At 39.8% G+C, this 11772-nt stretch overlaps 1 protein-coding gene across 1 annotated transcript; it reads right to left on the bottom strand.

Moving 5' to 3' along the window:
* Positions 1–630: 630 nt before the first annotated feature.
* ptges (prostaglandin E synthase) lies at positions 631–6293 on the bottom strand. The gene is given in 3 exon segments (NM_001304255.1): positions 631–1888; positions 5951–6033; positions 6138–6293. Coding segments are annotated over 3 exon segments (453 nt in total). The 5' UTR covers positions 6267–6293; the 3' UTR covers positions 631–1647.
* Positions 6294–11772: the final 5479 nt, after the last annotated feature.

The raw sequence follows: 11772 nt of genomic DNA on the forward strand, positions 1-11772 counted from the left end.
ACAGACACTAATTGCAATTTAAAAATCCACAGACGTTAGAAATTCACCTTAAATTGCCATGTTCACCTGTGTGTGTCCCGTTGTGTGTCTGTAACAAGGCCAAACATTCAAGGGTATGTAAACTTTTGATCAGGGCCATTTGGGTGATTTATATTATCATTATGATTTAAAAAGGAGCCAAACAATTATGTGATAATAAATGGCTTCATATCGTCACTATCCTTAAATAAAATACAGGTTTTTGCATGATCAGTCATATTTTCAAAATCAGTACCAAAATTTCTGCCAGGGTATGCAAACTTATGATCACAACTGTATCACATATTCAACCCCCTCAACGGGTCAAGTTATGAAACCTACTTTTCTTTCATTTTTTTTACCTGTACATTATACTGCAAGTTGAGGTGTTGTGCGCACCTGTAGGATAATTAACTAGCAACTTTAAACAGGACAGTGTGTCTACATATGGTTAAAATGTTATTTAAATTGAAATGTTGTCCCGATAGCTCTTGTTCATATGAATAGTACATATAATTGTTATTTTAAGGTGCAATATGTGAGCATTAAAAAAGATTATATTCCACAGATAAACACACCTGACGCAAGAAAAGCCAGAAAAGTGAAGTCATTGAAAAATGAGCTTTACTGTCTCATGACACTCCATTCACATCCATTTCAACTTTCAACAAAATTTACTTTATATAAAAATTCATAGGCAAAAGAAACACACGGACCACCACACTGTAAACATTCCTCAAAATAACACATTCCTGCTCTTCAGTTTAACCTCGAAGATTGGATGAAGCTGGTTTCAGTAAATAATAAGCCATTTCCTAATACAATACCTCTTCAATGACAAGAACTACAGAAACAGAAAACCTTCACTCGTGTATGCAAGAACAACATGATAACAGCATAGCATACACACACAGGTGCTATCTAAAGCACAACACTGACTTCATTTCAGAGTAGACGTTACCCATGTGACCCAGCGGTCTAAGGCAGTTCACTGAAGTATCCCCACTAACAGGGAGCCCCGCTGGACAGTGCCCAATTGGGCTAGTGATATAATTTGCCACAGCTAGGTGACTTTTTAATAGCTATAATGCAACTTTAAGCGAAATGAAAACGTTTAATAGGATGCAAGGAGTATTAACGAGGAAATTATGAAAATAAAATGTGTGCCAAATTCCCCTTTAATTGAGCGATAAGGAGCACAATTGCGGTCTAAGGCCCTCATTACTGTGTCCACTTCAGCCAGGGTTCCATATTGGTCCAGAGAGCATATTGGACAGCACACTCTTCATTTCAATCCAAACAATAAAATCCATCCTTTAGTAAGAGAAACACGTCCTCCCACTCACTGATTCCTCTAACTTCCTAGAGCAGTTTGAAAAGCAGCGCCTTTGGGCGACACATCCGCTCTTGGACATTCCCGGGGAGAGTTGGAAAAAACGGGGTGAAACTGTCACATCAAATTAAAAGAAAATACCATTGACACAAACTGCCATAGCGGGACTCATAATGGTGAATTTGCTTATATCATTTTCCTTGAATGAAAACCAATACCCCAGTCATTTGCTGAGATACGTCACAGACCGACAGAGCCTTGACACCTCTACAGAGAGGTGTAAATCATCGCACGAATTAGGCCACCGCTGCGAGGACCTGCATTGCCATGGAGACGCATGGCACCTGGGCGATGACATAGGCAACAGAGCGCGTGGGTGCCTGCAGTGCGCACAGATACGCCACTGTGTGGACCACGCGGAATAAGAAGAAAACCAGGAAGTGAACGCGGGCCACTGCCAGCGATGGACCAGTCAGGGAGTAGACAGCCCCCAGGAACAGGAAGGGGAAAATATTCTCCATGTCATTACGGTGAGCCCTGAAACACAAAAGAGTATTTGTTTTAATTTGTTTAGATGTTTTATTTTATTTTAGTTACTTTAAAACATTATTGGACATACAAATATTTTTCATTAGATACTGGGGTTAAAAAGTAATTGCCCAGGGTTACGGTATATATTTGTTAAATCGTAATTCGTTTTCAGTATATATGAAATAGTTTTGGAGATTGGTGAAAATAATTATCTTCATGTTGATGTAAACGACACTGTTATGTAATATGTAATAAACTGTAATACAGACATTATAAACTTCAGCTAACTTTAAGTCTCAGATAAAAAGCAATGGATGTAACAAGCCATGTGAGCGTGACTTCAAAAGAAAATCACTCTACACTTTTTATCTCCACATCACTTCATATTTTGTATGTCTTTGATTTTACTTAAAGGTGATTCTAAAAAAAATTTATACGTCAAACATGCATCCATTACTTCCATGAATTTGGGCAGCAGAGCTGAGAAGTTGGAGCAACTGACCAGTGACCAAAAAGATGCCACCTCCAATTCCAGGCTGGGAGGGTGAAACATTCGTCATTCTGTCCTCAAACAATACATTTAACACTGCAAGTCACACTAGTTCAGAGCTTATGCTCGTATTAAATGTTAAGTTGTAACAGCTGCTAATTGATAACTGAATCACAGAATACATTCATTTATCGCATAATCTCTTTTATTCAACATTTATATGCAAACGTTAGCCGAAATCACACAAAGTAACTTATCATAATTATGCAGATGACATTCAAATTTATCCAGCTCTCTCATCTAGTGACTGTGATCCCATGGCCTCACTTTGCCAGTGCCTTGAACAAATCAGCGATTGGTTGAGCCAGAACTTTCCGCAACCAAATCAAGATCAAACTTAAATAACTGAGACTGACAGTCGTTAATTAGTCCCTTAAGACTAAAAGCCAAGTTAAAGAACTTGGGGTAATTATGGATTCTGATCTGAATTTCAATAGCCACATCAAATGAATAACAAAATCAGCCTATTATCACCTTAAAAACAAAGCTAGAATTAGAGGATTAACATCCAGACAAGATCTAGAAAAATGTATCCATGCTTTTATCTCCAGCATGTAGGACTACTGTAACAGCCTGTTTTCGGATCTTTCCAAAAAAGCCCTCAGAAAATTGCAGCTCATTCAGAATACTGCTGCTCAAGTTCTTAGAAAAACTAAGAAACACATTACACCAATTTCTAGGTCTCTCCCCTGGCTTCCTGTATCTCATAGAATTGATTTTAAGATATTGCTACTCGTCTGGGGCCAAGTTACATCTCAGAACTTCTTTCTCAGTATGAACCTTTTAGACCCCTCAGCACTTTGTGGTCTGGTCTGCTAACCATTCTCAGAGTAAAGACAAAGGTTGGTGAGGCAGCATTTTGTCATTATGCTGCGCAGAGTTGGAACCAGCGGCCAGATCTTAGACTTGCTACAAAGTTGACCACTTTTAAATCTAGGATGAAAACCTTTGCTTTCTACTGCCTTTTATTAATCTTTTAATAAACTTTTAGCCATCTTTAATGTGAGGTTTTTGTTTGTATGCTTTGTCTTCAATTCAACATGTATTTCTATTATTATTTCTATTATTTTTTCTAATGCAGAGCACTTTGAATTTCCCCGTGTATGAAATGTGCTATCTCAATAACAGAATACAATTTACATTCTTACTGGGCATTTACTTTAAAGAGAATGTGCGGTTTGTCTAGAATAGTTAACATACACACAGCCGCTCTCCATGCGCATACATCTGTTTTTAATCAGATGTTTTAGGACTTTTGGTGCGTAAGTCAACCGGCACACACCCGAGAAGTGAACACACTTCCTCTGTGATTTCTCCAGATTACACAGAAACAAACATGCAATGTTTTCCATCAGCCAACCCGGGGGAGGTTGTGAGAGTGAGGCTGGGAGTATGGCCAAAAGTTTTCTTATGAAACCAACAGGGACCAGACACAGTTGATTGCAACAGGAGGCTAGTGAAGCCTGGAAAAAACCTACAAAAGACAGGGCCAGGGCCATGCATGGGCTAGCAAGTGCCTATTGGTACATTTTAGCATGAATTCAAATATTGTCTTCCAGTGAACACATGCTCTATAAACCACAGGCATGCAGTTAATTTACCTGCACATCTTTCAAAACAGGCTACTGGGAATAATGTCCCCCTGTCTGACTGAAAACATTTTTCATGAGGATGAATTACCTGCCACTCACAGAAAAAATATTGCAGATTAAAAAATAGGCTCTGCGTTGACTTTAAGGATAGGCTACAACAGCAACTTGCTGTGTCAGATGTAAAACAAATGCTTGATTACTAATTTCCCTCAAAAAGCAATATCGTTGACACTGCAATGTTATCATATATATCCAGAAAAAGGAATATGTGTTGCTTTGCATGTACAGTGAATAAAGGTACAACACCAACAAATCTACATTAGGAAATTAAAAACAACCCAGGACATCGCATGCTCTTAACCAGGGATTTGGATATAATTAATAGATCGTAATGTTTACAAACCAACAATGTAAATATTTTTTATGTTGTTCGTCTTGTTCGTGCACTTCACGAAAATGTTGGATTTTTAAGCTAGTGCCCAACTGACTCCCAGACCTGTTCGAAATGATGAAAACTGACTCCCAGACTCGTGTTCGGAATGATGAAAACAACTGCTTGCAACTGCTAACTGACAGACTAACTTACAAATCAACGGGCATAATAAAATATAACTAATTGTCATTTTTAGATTGAACAGCCAATCACATTATACTTATGACACGTTGCGGCTTTATTCCTCTACAACACAGCCTGTCCCTAAATCTATGAAGAGCCTGTTCAACTCGGGCCACCCCTCGGCTCGTCCTGCGTTTAGGCGTGCTTCCGATATCTGGACAAATGTCTCAAAGCTAAAGGAGTGACAACTACCAAATACGTAGCATGTCTGTACTACCTGCACAAATATCCCGGGGCTGAGGGAGTGATAACTACCAGGATGTAGTGTCTAATTAGATCCTCCACTAGCCCCTTCCAGCAATTCAGCATTGATGACGAAAGCATGCCGTCTTCTTAATCAAAGTGGAATCCCATAAGGCACTTTCATATATACTTATTATATTGTAAATGCTTTAAGTACTTGTCTCGAGCTTTGCTGAAGGAGCAGTGGACAGGATTTGAACCCCTGCTGCAGCCATACATGTGCACTCACTGCCCCCCATACAAATACACTACATTTGGCTGCCCAAGAAGTCCTTTGAGTTGACAGATTGTTTCTTGAGGCTCTGCTTTTTCCCTTCAGTGTAACCCAAACAGAATGCACCTTTGACGTTTGTTTCATTATTTTGGCAGAGCTGGACAGGCATGACCACCCATTAGACGGCTTCCCATCCAGCTACTAAGACCCCCGACCCCTCCCCCTACTGTCCTAAAAGTATTTTGCAGGAAGCCTGCGCGCGCCGATAGGATTTAAAGTTCCATCAGGATAAGCAAAGACAACCATAAGGAATCGACTGATAATTGGTTGGGATTGATATGATACCGTTCACCGAGTGTTCCGTAACATTGTTCATTGGTGAATTAACGTGTGCTCAGTTCAACGCGTTTACCGTCCAAAAATGAGTCACGTAGGGCCCCATTATGTGAGCAAGACTGGAATGTGCTCAGTATTCGTGCTGAACCATTTCCAGACAAGTTAAAACAACACAGACACTAAACCATATCCCTGCCCCCGAGGCCACAAGAAGGAAAAAGTGCTTCAAATTATCGGTGTAAGATTTGAGATACATTCTCTATTCCAATGTTCGATAACAATACAAACATGTCACATTACATAATTTGAAAAGTGTTTCTGCAAAAAGTAGTAGCCTAATCTGACTTTGTTCAACAAAAACGAACAAAACGGTTTTCACTGTTTGACAAACGGTGTTTTGTTGAATCGTCATTCGTTTTTAAGCATATAGGTCTACGGCTGAACTTGAATTACTTTGCTTCCACGTAGGTCGAAAAGCTACAAGTTAGAATCAGATGAAGGCAATTGCTCCACTTACCTCCTGCACCGCTCAACATAAGGATCCTCTCTGCAGTACTGGACGCCACCGTGTCTCAGCGCGTCTTCTGGGTTTGCGAAGACCTTTCCACAAAAAATACAATTGATTACCCTGATCCGTTTATACAGCGCAGTAAACCATATATCAAATACCGGACTATTCAAATAAACTGTAAACGTTCTCATACCTTTTTACGCAGCCTAACTTGCCCAGTGATGATTGCTATAATGTACATCTTGATTATCAAGAGAACACTATAGAAAATAAAACAGGTAAAAACATCGTTCTCCAACATTATTTTTTGGTATGCTCCCATCCCCAAGTGAAGTATGCCGTGATATCCAACGTCTGCCTTTGGAGAGGTAAGTGTTCACAAAGAGAGTAACGGGAAAGTGTGGGATGGCTAAACCTCCCAGACTATAAACACTATCACTGACGCACATTTGGGTTGGGCTGGTCTCTCACTTTCTCGGTCAACTAAATGTAAGGGCTTTATGGGCATGGGGAAACGCTACGAACAGTCTTATGTGATTATTTATCCAACCCCTTTCCAGACTCCTTTACACAATTTGTGGGTTTTGTGATGTGATCAAGATGTGTGGTATTGCACACGGATGTGTCATCATGGTTACTATAATGTAGTTGATCATAATAGCTATTGTGGCACCACAGACATTTTAGGTTCATAAAATAGATTTCCATGCATTATCTAATACCCATCTACTGCTGGATGCGGTATAACATAGAATTCACAATCATAAAAACAGCAAATTGAAAACATCGACAAGTCAAGGAATCAGCCTCAAAGTTCTTCATTAATGGGTTGAAAACCCCAAGAGGGTGAAGAACAAGTTCTTCCAATTTAGAACTATTTTGTAAGGCGTTCCAAGTACAAATGCCCCTTTTCCATATTCAGTTTGGGCATTTGGGACAGTTAGCAGGAAAACGTCCTGCAAACGAACAGTACCCACCATATTTCTGAAAGAATAGAAATGCACAAAAAAGAAGGCAGCACACCCAGAATGGCCTAATAATCTATCAGTGACCAGTGCCGGCCCTAGCCATTTGGGGGTGCCTAAGCAACATTTGATCCCCTAGTGAGCTGAGGCCTCCTTGCAGTCGGGGGCCCAAAGCGGCCGCTTATGTCGCTTATGCCTAGGACTGGCCCTGCCAGTGACTGAGCCTGTGGGTGACTAGGGAAGGCCAGCCAACCCCAGCATATGATGTCCAATGGTGCTTAAGAGCTTTACAATAAATCTCAGTGCTCCACGATAAAGGCTGTCAATTGAACTAAAATACAGAGAGGAAGCATTCCTATATAAAATATCACCATAATCTAGAATAGGCAAATAAGTTGTTTTTTGGAAGTTGAAGTTACAGGCTGAATATCATTGCCCTGACAAGTAGTAATAAGAGGAAGATTCAGATTTCTATTTCTTCCTTTGGTTTGTTTTTGTCCACATCGAGAACAAGCTTCAGTTGACACAAGGTGTGTTGAACAGCAGTAAGTGGTAGATTCAGTCCAGGGAGTGAAATTCCAGGGATCTGCATTTGCAGACTGTTTCGGAAACTTTTTTCTAATTTATTGTGGATCGCTTGCATCAACATGAATAGAGCTATTATTTACATGAGATAACAATCAGCATTGGTGCCTTGGGGAAATCCTGTATTCACAGGGGTTAGCATTGCTTTATTTTCGAAGGGAGCGGAGATATGGCCCATTAACCTGATGGTGGGCTGAGCTTTTCGTTTTGTTTCCCAACTCATCTCTTGACACATATAAACCCAGAACTTAATTTAACATCTGACCAGTTTCAGTTGACATAGATTACATGTTGACCGACACTGAGAGTACAGACACCAAAAGAAAACGGAAATCCTACAATTGAGTCTTTCTCATTATGACAAAGCCAGACAGACAGAGTTCTCAATAAATTATAGGCAATTTTATACAAAACTACTTACATTCTGTGAATAAAATATGATTTTTCTGTGTAGCTTATTGACCCTTTAGCATGTGCAACCCTAAAAGGCATTTCAAAGGCAGAGTCTATGAAAATTGCCAACATCTCATTTTTTTCTAAATGTCCTTTTGACAAGAAAAAGCCATTCTGATAAGCTCAACAATAAACAGAGACAGATTTAGTCAATGCAATTATTTTCCCATAGAATGTCTGTCCTCCTGACCATGTGTTACAACAGGACCAAACACACAGACAGTGTGTTGTTATTGGTAATTTGTGTCTTTTCGCCACCCTGGCCACCCCCAGAATTCATCCGGCTACTTCTGTCTTCTGTCACATCATCAATAAACACCATTGGAAGCCATGCATGCCCACGCCATCACACTGCCTCCACTGTGTTTTACAGATGATGTGGTATGCTTTGGATCATGAGCTGTTCCAAGCCTTATCCCTAATTTTTCTTCCCATCATTCTGGTACAGGGTGATCTTAGTTTCATCTATCCAAAGAATGTTCCAGAACAGGGCTGGCTTTTTTAGATGTTTTTTTGGCAAAATCTGGCCTTTCTATTCTTGAGGCTTATAAATGGTTTGAAACTAAATGGCATTCACATTTAGTTTCCAGACCAAACTTCATGACACTGTCCATGGCGGGTAAATGGAGAGCACCACGTAGACTGGTTGTGTTAAATAATTACGGTCATCCACGTCCTGTCACTTATTCACTAAGACAGATAACGTCAAGCAATACAACCATGATGTCACACTAATACTTAAATATGACAGACAACTGCGTGACACAAATTCATTGCTCAATGGTGCAGTCAGGCCAGGAAGTGAGCAATTGTTTGTGTTTAGACAAGCACTCCTCTAATTTAAATCCTTGCCCCCATACCAAGAAAGGGAAAGATGTGTACATACAATTGAGAAAACACTGAGGAAAAAATAAAAACACATCTGCCTCACGTCAAGTCTGACTACGAGGTGGATTTATTTTGGATAGGCTCCCATAACTGTCTTCTCTTTCTCTTATTGCAGTTCATATAAGGACATGCTGCCAAAATCAGTAAATATTTACACGTTTCCCATGGACTGTGATTAGATCCCAAACTGGGCCCACTTTCAGAAGCCAAGATACAACTCACCTGGTTCTTAATTCTGTTCCAGAGAGAAATAATAGAGTTTATTACTAAGAAATTAGTACTGATCAGCTTCTGCTGCACATAACTTAATAATGGTAGATACACTCACCTAAAGAATTATTAGGAACACCTGTTCAATTTCTCATTAATGCAATTATCTAATCAACCAATCACATGGCAGTTGCTTCAATGCATTTAGGGGTGTGGTCCTGGTCAAGACAATCTCCTGAACTCCAAACTGAATGTCAGAATGGGAAAGAAAGGTGATTTAAGCAATTTTGAGCATGGCATGGTTGTTGGTGCCAAACGGGCTGGTCTGAGTATTTCACAATCTGCTCAGTTACTGGGATTTTCACGCACAACCATTTCTAGGGTTTAAAAAGAATGGTGTGAAAAGGGAAAAACATCCAGTATGCGGCAGTCCTGTGGGCGAAAATGCCTTGTTGATGCTAGAGGTCAGAGGAGAATGGGCCGACTGATTCAAGCTGATAGAAGAGCAACTTTGACTGAAATAACCACTCGTTACAACCGAGGTATGCAACAAAGCATTTGTGAAGCCACAACACGCACAACCTTGAGGCGGATGGACTACAACAGCAGAAGACCCCACCGGGTACCACTCATCTCCACTACAAATAGGAAAAAGAGGCTACAATTTGCACAAGCTCACCAAAATTCCAGTTGAAGACTGGAAGAATGTTGCCTGGTCTGATGAGTCTTAATTTCTGTTGAGACATTCAGATGGTAGAGTCAGAATTTGGCGTAAACAGAATGGGAACATGGATCCATCATGCCTTGTTACCACTGTGCAGGCTGGTGGTGGTGGTGTAATGGTGTGGGGGATGTTTTCTTGGCACACTTTAGGCCCCTTAGTGCCAATTGGGCATCGTTTAAATGCCACGGCCTACCTGAGCATTGTTTCTGACCATGTCCATCCCTTTATGACCACCAGGTACCCATCCTCTGATGGCTACTTCCAGCAGGATAATGCACCATGTCACAAAGCTCGAATCATTTCAAATTGGTTTCTTGAACATGACAACGGGAACGGGAACGGGAGCTTCGTGCCCTGGATGTGCATCCCACAAATCTCCAACTGCAAGATGCTATCCTATCAATATGGGCCAACATTTCTAAAGAATGCTTTCAGCACCTTGTTGAATCAATGCCACGTAGAATTAAGGCAGTTCTGAAGGCAAAAGGGGGTCAAACACAGTATTAGTATGGTGTTCCTAATAATCCTTTAGGTGAGTGTATATTAATAATGGAAAAAACTGAAAAATACACATCCTACAACTTAAGCCATGCATTTCCTTAGTTAAGAATCTGAAATATCTTCATAGTATTATCTATAGAGCACAGGAACTCAGACTAGGGCAACGATTCATCTTTCAGCGCAACAACCTGAAGCACCATTGAACTGTGGGGAGACCTGAAGATCACTCCCCATCTAAGGTGATCGAATTTCTACAAGAAAAAATTTGAGAAACCGCCCAAATACAGGTGTGCAAAGCTGGTGCAGGCACACCCAAAAATACTTCAACAAAGTACTAAACAAAGGTTCTGAATACTTGTAAAATGTTCTCATATTAATACAGATTTTAATACAGATTTTTAATTCGTATTCCATTATTATTGGAATCTGGAAAGGCATAGTTTGTAAGTGTAATCATTCTAACCAGATATGAAACCACTGTAATGAACCCTGGGTGTGTAAGGGAGTCATGATAGTAAGTCATAGCAACTGTTAAAATGAGAGATTGATTGCATAATGAGAAAACTAATACAAATACCAGCAAGTTCTCTTGAATAATTGTTTCCTACGTAGAAGCTAACCATTGTTTTTCTTGCTATTATTAATTTCTTTAGAATTTCCTTATAACTCAAAAAATATGAGGTAAAACATTTTGTAGTTTGGCAGGCCATGACTGTAGGCCATTTGTAATTAGTCCTAAAAGAATTAAGCCGATTGGGGCATAGTCGACACAATAAGAAGCATGTGTTGTGGAAATTTCTTTATACAATGTATTCTCACTGAGTAAAGGACTGTGTCCCACTGTTAAGATAGGTAGAGGAATGTGTGGGATCTGGTATTTGCATAGGGGACATCTATTGTCTGTCCAGATGCAGATCAATGGGTTTTAGGACAGGATAGGAGAAGATACAACAGGGGGAGTAAGGTCAGTTGGCCCCTTTAGAAATTGCCATCACACATGTCATTTTTAATGTGTGCTCCGGCTGCCATTCAAGACAGGCCTAGAAATGTATATCCTGGTGTCTCAAGTCAGGGTGAACAAATTTGACGTAACAATATATAAAGCCCGCCTTGATGGAATTTCCGCCATTTAGAAACTCCTGTGTGACTTTGGAAACTTTTCTATTTTAACTTATGAGGAAAATGCAGCTAAAAGGCAAGTCTTTTTTCCATGTAGTGCAAGCATGTTTGCTAATAAAATTTATTTACTTGTGAGTCCTTCAATGACTAATTTAATTTGTAAAAAAATTGAAATATTTGTGAGCATGCGTGAAGAAAGGTGAGTAGATTATTGCTGTTGATTGACTATTTTTGATTGGCTATGGATTACATGTGGGAAACCGGTTCATCACTGTAGTACAGCTATATTTTAGGTTTTATTGTTTATTTGCAACACCCCAGCCAGTACAAACGATAATCCTGGTTCAAATGTAACCTAGTGCTGTAACTTCATGTGAAATTAT

This window comes from Esox lucius, chromosome 14, assembly GCF_011004845.1.
Source record: "Esox lucius isolate fEsoLuc1 chromosome 14, fEsoLuc1.pri, whole genome shotgun sequence".
NCBI classification, from domain to species: Eukaryota; Metazoa; Chordata; class Actinopteri; order Esociformes; family Esocidae; genus Esox; species Esox lucius.